Source organism: Pygocentrus nattereri, chromosome 10 (genome assembly GCF_015220715.1).
Source record: "Pygocentrus nattereri isolate fPygNat1 chromosome 10, fPygNat1.pri, whole genome shotgun sequence".
Taxonomy (NCBI): Eukaryota; Metazoa; Chordata; class Actinopteri; order Characiformes; family Serrasalmidae; genus Pygocentrus; species Pygocentrus nattereri.
The window spans coordinates 39869170-39883103 of NC_051220.1; the positions used below are offsets into that span (position 1 = coordinate 39869170).

Below are 13934 nucleotides of genomic sequence, written 5' to 3' on the forward strand. Positions count from 1 at the left end.
CATAAAAGAACCACTCTAGGTTCCCCATTGATCCATGCTTGAAGATGAGATGTGTTTTAAAGGCTTAAATAACATAATGTATGGGTTCTATTCTCATTTACAAGTTCTTTCTAGAACCTTTACATTACGTGCAGTTTGAAAAAGTTCTTCACACATCTCATTTTCAAACATGGTTCTTTAGAGAACCAAAAAGCTTTGCTTTATTAAGAGCTCCTTTATTAAGACTGTAGAATGTTTATATTTTTCTAATATAAGAAATAGTTATAATCGACCACGGCATTAAAACCACCTCCTCGTTTCTATGCTCACTGTCCACTTTATCAGCTCCACTTACTGTATAGCTGCACTTTGTAGTTCTACAGTTACAGACTGTAGTCCATCTGTTTCTCTGATACTCTGTTACCCTGTTCTTCAGTGGTCAGGACCACCATGGACCCTCTCAGAGCAGGTACTATTTGGGTGGTGGGTCATTCTCAGCACTGCAGTAACACTGACGTGGTGGTGGTGTGTTAGTGTGTGTTGCGCTGGTCTGAGTGGATCAGACACAGCAGTGCTGCTGGAGTTTTTAAACACCTCAGTGTCGCTGCTGGACTGAGAATAGTCCACCAACCACAAAAATCCAGCTGACAGCGTCCTGTGGGTAGCGTACTGTGACCACTGATGAAGGACTACAGGATGACCATCACAAACTGTGCAGCAGCAGATGAGCTGTCGTCTCTGACTTTACATCTACAAGGTGGACAGACAAGGTAGGAGTGTCTAATAGAGTGGACAGTGAGTGGACACCATGTTTAAAATCTCACAGTAGTCCTGACCACTGAAGAACAGGGTAATAAATTATGCAGAGAAACAGAGTGACTTCAGTCTGTAACTGTGGAACTACAAAGTGCTCTTATATGGTCAATGATAAAATGGACAATGAGTGAAGAAACAAAGAATCATTAAGGTCTTTGACATTTTTTTAACAGCGTAATCGCGACGGGCCCAACACACACATGTTCAAAGCACACGTCCCCGAGGTGTCAATTCTAATTGAAGTAAAGGGATGCAATGAAGGGTAAAAGTGAGATAAAGGGCAGGAGAAGCGAACAGCCCATGCATTATTCATCAAACTGCGACCAGTGCCTTGTTTTTTTTCCTGCTCCACTCTGTGGGAGAAGCCGTTAGCTAGTCCCACAGTCAGCGCTGTCCGGTTCTTATCAGACAGCCCAACTAAAGTAGGCCAGGCCCATCAATAATGACACTCCCCCTGCAGCAAGTACAGCCAGCCTGAAATTTGACTTTGAACTTAGCACTACCCCTCAACGCTACAGCCGCGCACTCAGGTAGCTCGGCCTAATTCTTCCCTCACATCATCAACACGGACACGGCCACAACATCACAGGCCGCCAGCGCTTCTTTCTCATTTTAATGCAACAGCAGTATGCAAATGTAATATAACCAAACCGCTGCAGGACACGGCTCGCCTTTTCACAAACAGAAAACGTCCCGGAACAATTAATAGATGCCATAGCTGCAAGCCTAGTGCGAGGGTCACTTCACGACCTTCAGGTCAGCATCGGTGTACTTACACATATTTTAATACATCAGGTCAGAAAATTAGGCCCATAATGTAAAGCAGAATTACTGTTTGACCTCTAAACTCAGCCCTTTTGCACGGAACCCACAGCTGCAGTACATATATATATATATATATATACTATAATTAGCATAATTACATAATCACTTTGCATACACTCACAGGCTCTTTCTATTCTATTCTATTCTATTCTATTCTATTCTATTCTATTCTATTCCCTTCATTTTCGCTGCCCTACGTTCTTTTGAATATTTCATCCCTTTGGAATTATAAGGCTTCTTTCTGCATTCTGAGCAGCTTTGAGATACTGAGCTTCAAAGATTTTGCCTTTCAAATAGCAAAACTGATATGTGGAGAGAGTCTGGGCCATACGTGAAAATGACAGAAGCCCTACATTTACTGTTAAGGACACAGTAAGTGTACAACATCAAAACCCTATCAAATTTATAAATGGGTTTTTTGGAGCAGGTCAAATGCAGCTAGAACCTTCTAATCCTCAGAAATCACCTTTGGCTTGGAATCGTAAGGTTGAGTCTGGCAAAACGTGAACAGGAGCATCGATTTTCAGGGAGCACAAAGACTTTACACTGTTATCCATCTATATTATTTATTTATTTATTATGACATTTCTGTCTTGTTTTGGGACAGAACATTGCAAAGCATTGCAGATTAAATAGAAAGGTCAGTGCTAAATATTTTGTCCAGGGCAGGGGTCAGTTTGAGGCACAAACCATCAGTTTAAGTTACTTAAGACAGCAACCAGCTACAGTGATAAACTGTCCACCTGTACTGTAATAGGTCAGCGTAGCAGGTCAGTAACAGGCAGAATGGGGTTTTGTTTTGTGTCAGAAATGTGACTTTAATCTAAAATGTCTTACTCTGGGAGAAAGAAGAAAAAGAAGAGATGGATGGATGAATGACATGAATTTTCATGTCATAGTTAAGACACCATAAATTCAAATATATGCTATTTAATTATCTAAATATAACAATGATTATTATTTAAGATAATAAGACTTTTTCAAGATTTGTAAGAAGAGTTTTATACACTGAGCAGAGCAGCGGCATGACAAAGAAGCAGAACCTGACTGGTTCTAGTGTGAGTATTTGAAGGGTCGACTGGCTCACAGATAGAACCTCAAATAACTAAATGAGAGTTCAAGTTTGAAAATAGAACCGTGTTGTTTTCTAGATAAAGCGTTCAAAAATGCATAAAAACACCTCACATAATGATAAAAGGTCACATTAATGTTATAATTAAATAAAACCTATATAACTAAATTTATATATATATATATATATATATATATATATATATATATATATATATATATATATATATATATATAATTAAACATAACCTTTATAATTAGATAAAAAATATGTTATTATTAAATAAAACCTTTATAATAAAAAAATAATAATAAAACCATATAATTTCACAGGGATGATCTGCCTGGTCTGTTTACTGTGTTACATGTTTTATATCACACAATTTTATGCAAAAGTTCCAACAATCCCTGTTTAAATGACATGTTTTATAGTGAAAATAAGAGCACATTGAAATATGTCGTTTTATTGCAAATTTTAGTGCCCAGTTTCTATTTTATTATTATTAAACTGGAGATAAAATAAGCTTAAAATATAAAACGTGCCACAATGTTTGCACGTTTTGTTAAGATGGGCAGAGGGCGAGTCAGCTTATTTTCACAAATTAACAAAAAGTGTCACCCAAACTTTTGCCTATGATGCACTCAAGGAAAGTTCTTCATAGGAATTGATGCACACATGAACACATTATAATAATAATGTGTGCATAATATAATAATTTAATAATATAATAATTTATAACATTATAAAAAAAGCCTGGCACAATCATAACATTGCATTTCCTTTCTTTGTTTGTCTTTTGAACTATTGATGTTTAGCTGAATGTGTCTTTCAGTTCTTAGCAGTAGGGCTGAACAATTTTGAGGAAAATATCTTTTGTTATTTTTATGACCAACACTGTGGCCACAATTTAAAATGGGATTATTTCTTTATATTTACGCCTTTATAATTTTACCAAATTTACGCATAACTAAATATTCAAGACCAAGCTCATTCAGAGCGGATTGGTGTGAAATGCTCCATTGTAGAGAAACTGACTTAAGCTACTAAATAGAAGAAGTAAAGATACATATCAAAATGTACTAAAACAACAGAGTCAGAACTGTTCACAATGGTGGTGATAGGAACCAGAAATCCACCTCTAAAACCTATTATTACATCAAGTGGTTATGAATACTACACTGATGTCAGAGACTTTGTTTTATATTCATTTTGAGATAAGATTTTGGCCTAAACTATATATACTGCTCAAAAAAATAAAGGGAACACAATATAACTCCAAGTAAATCAAACGTCTGTGAAATCAAACTGTCCACTTAGGAAGCAGCACTGACAATCAATTTCACAGCTGTTGTGCAAATGGAACAGACAACAGGTGGAGATTATTGACAGTTAGCAAGACACACTCAATAAAGGAGTGGTTCTGCAGGTGGGACCACAGACCACTTCTCAGTACCTTTCTGCTTTCTGGCTGATGTTTTGGTCACTTTTGAATGTTGGTGGTCTTTCACACTCGTGGTAGCAGGAGACGGACTCTACAACCCACATAAGTGGCTCAGGTAGTGCAGCTCATCCAGGATGGCACATCAATACGAGCTGTGGCAAGAAGGTTTGCTGTGTCTGTCAGCGTAGTGTCCAGAGGCTGGAGGCGCTACCAGGAGACAAGCCAGTACACCAGGAGACGTGGAGGAGGCCGTTGGAGGGCAACAACCCAGCAGCAGGACCGCTACCTCCGCCTTTGTGCAAGGAGGAACAGGAGGAGCTGCCAGAGCCCTGCAAAATGACCCCCAGCAGGCCACAAATGTGCATGTGTCTGCATAAACGGTCAGAAACCGACACCATGAGGATGGTATGAGGGCCTGACATCCACAGATGGGGGTTGTGCTCACAGCCCAACACCGTGCAGGACGCTTGGCATTTACCAGAGAACACCAGGATTGGCAAATTCGCCACTGGCGCCCTGTGATCTTCACAGATGAAAGCAGGTTCACACTGAGCACATGTGACAGACGTGACAGAGTCTGGAGACGCCGTGGAGAGCAATCTGCTGCCTGCAACATCCTTCAGCATGACCGGTTTGGCAGTGGGTCAGTAATGGTGTTGGGCGGCATTTCTTTGGAGGGCCGCACAGCCCTCCATGTGCTCCATGAGATCCTCAGACCCCTTGTGAGACCATATGCTGGTGCGGTTGGCCCTGGGTTCCTTCTAATGCAGGACAATGCTAGACCTCATGTGGCTGGAGTGTGTCAGCAGTTCCTGCAAGATGAAGGCATTGAAGCTATGGACTGGCCCGCCCATTCCCCAGACCTGAATCTGATTGAGCACATCTGGGACATCATGTCTCACTCCATCCTCCATCTGTGTGTTGCACCACAGACTGTCCAGGAGTTGGTGGATGCTTTAGTCCAGGTCTGGGAGGAGATCCCTCAGGAGACCATCCGCCACCTCATCAGGAGCTGCCCAGGCGTTGTAGGGAGGTCATACAGGCACGTGGAGGCCACACACAACACTGAGCCTCATTTTGACTTGTTTTAAGGACATCACATCAAAGTTGGATCAGCCTGTCGTGTGTTTTTCCACTTTAATTTTGTGTGTGACTCCAAATCCAGGCCTGCACTGGTTAATAAATTTGACTTCTATTGATGATTTTTACTTTGTACTTTTGATGACTTTTACTGTACTTTGTACAGAACAAAGTATTCAATGAGAATATTTCATTCATTCAGATCTAGGATGTGTTATTTGAGTGTTCCCTTTATTTTTTTGAGCAGTGTATATTTTTAAATGTGTTAATTGCAGAAATGTGCAATCAATGGGTCTTGAGGCAAAATAGTCACAGATGTAAACTTTTTCAGATTTATCACTATTTTACCAGCATTATCACCACTGTAGTCAACATTAAGTATAAAAACTCAGAAGACACATGTCGGTTCACCGGTGGTTCTGGAGAGTAAATAAAATGGCTACGTTCACACAGTAGAGAAATTAATGTACCACTTCATATCAATCCACACTGATATAACACTGAAGGTGAAGACGCTGGATGCGAGAGCTAGTTGCTTTTATTTAAATCAGACATAAGAGAGTCCGGAAACTCAGTAGCAAAGGTACATAGAAACGATAAATCCATGGAGAAACAAAACTAAGTAGAACAGAAGTAAACCAGAAACAAAACCCAAGACCAGCGAAAGAGGCAACAGCAAGAAAGTATATAAGACAATGCAGGACAAAAGGGATGAGCACAGGGGTGTAAATACACTGAAGGGAAACAAGAAACACCTGGGACTAATGAGAGGGCGGGGCTACAGACTAACAGCAGGTGGAGCAGGTGACAAGGGGGCAGGACCAGGGAGGAGACAGACCATAACAACAACAAAGGCACATGGCAGACAAACAAAACCAAGAAAACCACGAAAACAAAAGGGAGAAAACAGAACGAGAAGGACGTTACAACTGAATGACTGTTTACGCTGTTTGATTACAGCAAATTTTGAAATAGCAACGGAATTCCCCTTTAATGTTAATCCCAGGTTACAAGCTTGAGGGACAACTAAAAAGTGTACATTTAGGTTTAAAGGTTGCAGCTGTTAAAATTTTGCTGAAACTTACGTATGATCAAAAATTACATTTACAATTTAAATGATGACACGCACTTAAGATAACTGACCACAGGCCTGTTTTTTTCACCAAGAAGACCGGAAAATCTGGCCTGAGGCTTGAACACTGAATAAAGTGCACGAGATTTGACTGACTGTTAGTTGGGGTTAGGATGTCACAGCACATGGGTGGTTGGTTGCTTATGACTGGTCTTACTCATCAATAGGCAGGTCACAAGCTCCATGTTATGAGGTTAAACATGACGGCGTCACACAAACATTAAATAAACAAACGTCGCTCACCGCCGCCCTCTAAAGGCGTCACACAAACATTAAATAAACAAACGTCGCTCACCGCCGCCCTCTAAAGGCGTCACACAAACATTAAATAAACAAACGTCGCTCACCGCCGCCCTCTAAAGGCGTCATTAACACACATCAAATAAACAAACGTCGCTCACCGCCGCCCTCTAAAGGCGTCACACAAACATTAAATAAACAAACGTCGCTCACCGCCGCCCTCTAAAGGCGTCATTAACAAACATCACATAAACAAACGTCGCTCACCGCCGCCCTCTAAAGGCGTCACACAAACATTAAATAAACAAACGTCGCTCACCGCCGCCCTCTAAAGGCGTCATTAACAAACATCACATAAACAAACGTCGCTCACCGCCGCCCTCTAAAGGCGTCATTAACAAACATCACATAAACAAACGTCGCTCACCGCCGCCCTCTAAAGGCGTCATTAACAAACATCACATAAACAAACATCGCTCACCGCCGCCCTCTAAAGGTGTCATTAACACACATCAAATAAACAAACGTCGCTCACCGCCGCCCTCTAAAGGCGTCATTAACAAACATCACATAAACAAACATCGCTCACCGCCGCCCTCTAAAGGTGTCATTAACACACATTAAATAAACAAACGTCGCTCACCGCCGCCCTCTAAAGGCGTCACACAAACATTAAATAAACAAACGTCTCTCACCGCCGCCCTCTAAAGGCATCATTAACAAACATCACATAAACAAACGTCGCTCACCGCCGCCCTCTAAAGGCGTCATTAACAAACATCAAATAAACAAACATCACTCACCGCCGCCCTCTAAAGGCGTCACACAAACATTAAATAAACAAACGTCGCTCACCGCCGCCCTCTAAAGGCGTCATTAACAAACATCAGATAAACAAACGTCGCTCACCGCCGCCCTCTAAAGGCGTCATTAACACACATCAAATAAACAAACGTCGCTCACCGCCGCCCTCTAAAGGCGTCATTAACAAACATCAAATAAACAAACGTCGCTCACCGCCGCCCTCTAAAGGCGTCATTAACACACATCAAATAAACAAACGTCGCTCACCGCCGCCCTCTAAAGGCCTCATTAACACACATCAAATAAACAAACGTCGCTCACCGCCGCCCTCTAAAGGCCTCATTAACACACATCAAATAAACAAACGTCGCTCACCGCCGCCCTCTAAAGGCCTCATTAACACACATCAAATAAACAAACGTCGCTCACCGCCGCCCTCTAAAGGCCTCATTAACACACATCAAATAAACAAACGTCGCTCACCGCCGCCCTCTAAAGGCGTCATTAACACACATCAAATAAACAAACGTCGCTCACCGCCGCCCTCTAAAGGCGTCATTAACACACATCAGATAAACAAACGTCGCTCACCGCCGCCCTCTAAAGGCGTCATTAACACACATCAAATAAACAAACGTCGCTCACCGCCGCCCTCTAAAGGCGTCATTAACAAACATCAAATAAACAAACGTCGCTCACCGCCGCCCTCTAAAGGCGTCATTAACAAACATCACATAAACAAACGTCGCTCACCGCCGCCCTCTAAAGGCGTCATTAACACACATCAAATAAACAAACGTCGCTCACCGCCGCCCTCTAAAGGCGTCATTAACACACATCAAATAAACAAACGTCTCTCACCGCCGCCCTCTAAAGGCGTCATTAACACACATCAAATAAACAAACGTCGCTCACCGCCGCCCTCTAAAGGCCTCATTAACACACATCAAATAAACAAACGTCGCTCACCGCCGCCCTCTAAAGGCGTCATTAACAAACATCAAATAAACAAACGTCGCTCACCGCCGCCCTCTAAAGGCGTCATTAACACACATCAAATAAACAAACGTCGCTCACCGCCGCCCTCTAAAGGCGTCATTAACAAACATCAAATAAACAAACGTCGCTCACCGCCGCCCTCTAAAGGCGTCATTAACACACATCAAATAAACAAACGTCGCTCACCGCCGCCCTCTAAAGGCGTCATTAACACACATCAAATAAACAAACGTCGGTCACCGCCGCCCTCTAAAGGCCTCATTAACACACATCACATAAACAAACGTCGCTCACCGCCGCCCTCTAAAGGCCTCATTAACACACATCAAATAAACAAACGTCGCTCACCGCCGCCCTCTAAAGGCGTCATTAACACACATCAAATAAACAAACGTCGGTCACCGCCGCCCTCTAAAGGCCTCATTAACACACATCACATAAACAAACGTCGGTCACCGCCGCCCTCTAAAGGCCTCATTAACACACATCAAATAAACAAACGTCGGTCACCGCCGCCCTCTAAAGGCGTCATTAACAAACATCAAATAAACAAACGTCGCTCACCGCCGCCCTCTAAAGGCGTCATTAACACACATCAAATAAACAAACGTCGCTCAGCGCCGCCCTCTAAAGGCGTCATTAACACACATCAAATAAACAAACGTCGCTCACCGCCGCCCTCTAAAGGCGTCATTAACACACATCAAATAAACAAACGTCGCTCAGCGCCGCCCTCTAAAGGCGTCATTAACACACATCAAATAAACAAACGTCGCTCACCGCCGCCCTCTAAAGGCGTCATTAACAAACATCAAATAAACAAACGTCGCTCACCGCCGCCCTCTAAAGGCGTCATTAACACACATCAAATAAACAAACGTTGCTCACCGCCGCCCTCTAAAGGCGTCATTAACACACATCAAATAAACAAACATCGCTATGTAATGTATGTATGTAAACTATGTAAAATGACTGCAACAGATTTAATATGCAAAGTTTTCCATTGCCTGCCTCTGAATACAGAAAGTTTCAGCAATATAATAAATCATGTGAATGTAGAAATATACGCTTTTCTTGCTCTCACCTCAGGCTGTAGAGAACATGGCCATCCGGGTAGACCCTGAGCATGATGTTCTCCGTGGTGGTGTCATGGATGAAGGATCTCTTTGAGTGCACAAAAAACACGTCAGGTACCCAGATCTTCTTCACCAAACGGCCGTCGAAGGTCATGCTTTTGTTTGTGGTGCTGGCAAAGGACAGACGCTCGTCCTTCCAGTAGTGTCTAAGGTATAAGGTCATGGTGAAGTCCTACACAATGAGAGCAGCAACCTTTACAATGTGACTTCACTCACAAATCCACACATCACAGTTCACAGCAGGGCTGCACAAAATGGACACAGTACATGATTGCAGCAATAATCATGAAATCTCCAGATAATTTTAATGATTAATCGAGTAATCAGAGTTGTCAAAAGGCAAAAGAAGTAATGCATAACTTGCAATGCAAACCATGCATAACTTGCTACACCATAAACACCATATGGCATATAAGTGCATACATATAAATTGTCTGTAAACTGTAAGAGAAAGCAGTAAGCGAATTTAAAATATATATTATCCTCATGTAAATTACCAACTATACATCGCTGATTTGGTGAGAAGAAGGTAAATTTGAATCTTTTTTTTTTGCAAAAATTTTGTAACTGAGCAATTATAACAGCCATACTTAAAACATATTAAAAGGGGATTCCACCAATTTTCAAAAACATCTTTAAAAGTCAATAGTTAGGATGTCAGTCATTCAGAGAGGTTTGAGGTGAAATGGTTCACTGCAGAGAAACATACTGTCTCAGATGTCTTTACAGTAGTAGTGATAGGAACCAGGGGTCATAATAAAATATAGCCATTTTATTGACTATCCGAAATGACCAGTGAACCTACACCAGAGTGTATCAACACCGAATGTTAATTCTGTCCTTTCGACAAAAAAAAAAAAAAAACACTTTGGGAGCCACAACATTTAATGCCCATTTTACCATCTTGGCCGTAATTATGTAAAAGTTAATGCTGATGTACTAGTACAGGCTAGAAGTATAATCTAAACGAAAATGCAGACCTACTTCGCTCTGCTTTAACCTTTAGCTCAGCTACAGCTGCTTTTCTCGCATCTCCAGCAGGAAACTTTTCCTCAAAACTAGAACAGGTTTCTTGTAAAATGTCTGTCAACTTCTGACTTTTTACGAGGCTGAAGTCGCTTCTCATTCTCCAGCGTCTTGTTTGAATTTCCCCGTTCCACCTTAAATGGTGCCTGAGACACGAGAATGTAACTGCTGTACCATTTAAGGTGGAATGGGCAAATTCAAACTGAGAGCTTCAGCTTTGTGAGTTTTTAGTGTTTACCAGTTTCTCACTGCAGATTAAATGTATCAGGATACCAGCTGGAGTGACTATAAACGCAAATCAGTCCATTTGTCTCCAAATTATCGATGTTCTTCTCAAATCTCTCCCTTTGCCATTTCTGTAGCTACTAGCCAGGCGAGATAGTCTGTGTTGCTATGGTGACCAGCAGTCTGCACTGATCTTCAGGGTTAAAGGGTGAATCAGCAGTTCTACATTAACTCCAGCGTTTAAGACCATTTACTGTTAAACTGTGTTGAAGGATCAGCAGAGCTTTATTTCATTCTTACCTACAAATCTGATTCTGCTGTGGAGCCACAACAGGACAGTAAAAGAGCCACATGCAGGTCCAAGGTCCTGACCTACATGTTTTTTGAATAATGAATACTGAATATTTTGCTGAATATTTTGCTTTACAGTGCCTTACATGAGCCTCTGTTCCATAAATGCATAAAAAAATCAATTTTAATTCAAAATCTTATCTCAGAACTATCATAAAACAGTGTCAGGCAGTGAAGTCATAACCATTTCATGTAGGAACTTTCTGTGAGGGAGGACGTCTGGTTCCTATCACCACCACTGTGAACAATTCTGACTCTAAGTTTCTCTAGAACAGAACGTTTCACACCAAACCGCTCTGAATGACTCTGTTTACAACTTAACCACTTAGTTATGCAGAGATTTTGAACAATCTGTAGAATTCCCTCGCATTGGTGACATCATTGTGTGACACTAAAACCCAGTCTGCTTTACATTGACCAAAATCATTTACATTTATTTGATTAAATGTATACCTTGATCAAAACAACCGTAGAAACTGAGCTACAACTACAACTGGTCAGAATGCTCTCAGCACACATTATGATCTGTGACTGGTTAGAGGGCTCATTTGCATATTATAGCTATAATACTATTGCCAAAGCCAGTATAATGGTGACAATTAACAAACAATTGTGCAGCCCTGGACAGTGAAAGCACACGACAACCGGCAAATTAACAATGCTTGCAGATTAATATGCCATCTTTTTAGAGAAGCTTTGGACAGAGGTCAGACAGTATATGTAACACTTGATCCTCCACACTTACTCAACTCAAAATCACTAAAGCAGATAAACCCCCTATTCTTCAACGACGTTATGTAACCATAAACATTCGGAGTGGCCTGTAATTATGTACGATGAAAGATGGCGCTTCAGTGTCTTTGTTACATCACACGCAGAGGCTTCATCCAAAAATAAAAATGCATAGGCAGCATGGGTGTCATATATCGTTAATGTTGTGGGTAAACAGCACAGCGGAATTCCTCACACATCCTCAAAGCACTGTCATCAAACAAACAGTCTCCCGTCTTTGAAACATCTGCCTGATGCTTGCACTATGTACTATGCAATCCAATGTAACAAGAAGTCAACAAGCAACAGAATTTTAAATGCGATCATAATAAAATCAAAAAAAGATGTAAATAAAAAATTGACGTGAGAAATGAGACACATATAATATTCAAAAAAGAAGTCTGAGTGCTCGTCAGATCAGTGCAGTGGTGAATATAATGATATTGAAGGTGAAAAAGTGTTTGACCTACCATGTCAACTTCTGAGATACTGTCCAAGCTTTCTACCTGCACATCAACTCCGACTGGAATAGCAGGGCCTGTGTGAAACACGAATTAATAAGCAATTAACCAATCATTACAACTGATAGGAACAAAATGAAAGTGAAAAATAAACAAATATGAGACAAAATATAGATATTTTATAAGGTTTGTTATGACGTAACACAATTTTCGCCTTCAAATGTACTTAAGTATAAAGTAAAAGTACTAAAAGATTCCTAACAACCACCTGGAAGACCTGGTAGACCCCAAAACTGTCCCCATCAGATAAACCAATGCTCTTCAACATTAGTCCTGGAGAGCTACCCTCCTACAAAGCCTAGTTCCAACCACAACTTGCCACACTTGCTCTAGCTAATCAACCTCTTCCCAACTCCCTGACTGGCTGGAACAGATGTAGTAGAGTTACTAAGGGGTGGGGCAGCATACTGGATACAGGCTGAATCTAATCTTCAGAACCAAGGTCGGAGACCACTGAGATAAACAGTACTTAAAGCTTTCATCAGAAGATCAAGCTGCTTCAGATCTGAAAACATCCACAGGTGTTTCTGTCCATCCTTCCACTGTGAGAAGACCACTCAGCACTATGAGTCTGAAAGGATGTGTAGCTGATCAAGAAGAACCTCGCTGAGAAAAGGAGACGGACTCATCAAACAAAGAAGCTGAACGATGGACTGACCACCCAAGAGTCCAGACCTCAACACCACTGAATGGGTTTGATTGGTTCAGAAAATCATCAACCAGCTTCTCAGACTGAGCTTTGGAGGCGTGTCAGCAGATTCTTTGAGGAGCTGAAAGTGAGGCTCCTGAAAGGAATGGAAGCTGGAATAAAGGTACAGTGTGTGCATATTGTCAATACTGAAAACACTGATATTATATTTAACTGCTGAGGCTTCTGTGTAATTTTTTCTGATGCTTAAAGAATAAGCCTCTTGAGTCTTAGACTTAAGACTGCTGACCTCTAACAAAATAAACCCTCAAAATTACAACGCTTAGCACTTAAAAGCTCTTCAGGGAAAAAAAGCTCAGTCATTGAGTGCAGGTGTGTCTACAGCAGAAGCTGTTCCCCTACCAACACTTTACTCTGACAGGCTGCACCTAAATGCCTAGTCATGATCACTGATGGTGGTCTCCAAAAATGACAGCACATGAGAGACTCTCTTAAGAGAGCGAGGGGCTTATGCGCCTTATTCCTGCACACTATGATGGTTTGAGAGACTTATGGATAGAATCTCCAGCGAAGCAGACATAGACATCGAATGCTTATAACGTCCTGTCAATAATCTCTATTGTTGGGATGCTGGAATACTTGTATGCTTAATCGATCTGTCAACAGAAACCCGAACCCGCAGGAGAGAAACACTTTAATCAGAGGCTGCTATTTATAGCCGAACACTGATTACTCACACTAATAAAGTCATTTCTGTTAAACCTTTAACATGTGTTTACAGTGAGAGTCAGGTTCAGGCAGAAAACCGTAAAGCAGTGCTGTTACACAGCAGGCTGTAAGGTCGAAATCTGTTTTCTAAACCAGCAC

General features: G+C 41.5%; 1 protein-coding gene across 1 annotated transcript in view; it reads right to left on the bottom strand.

The window, feature by feature from the left end:
• gabrr2a (gamma-aminobutyric acid type A receptor subunit rho2a) overlaps positions 1-13934 on the bottom strand; it is a 43178-nt gene that overhangs the window by 11196 nt on the left and 18048 nt on the right. The window contains exons 3-4 of the mRNA XM_017711268.2: positions 12368-12435; positions 9473-9696 (exon numbers count right to left, since the gene is read on the bottom strand). Coding sequence (XP_017566757.2) covers positions 9473-9696; positions 12368-12435 — 292 coding nt within the window. The remainder of the gene's footprint in view (positions 1-9472; positions 9697-12367; positions 12436-13934) is intronic.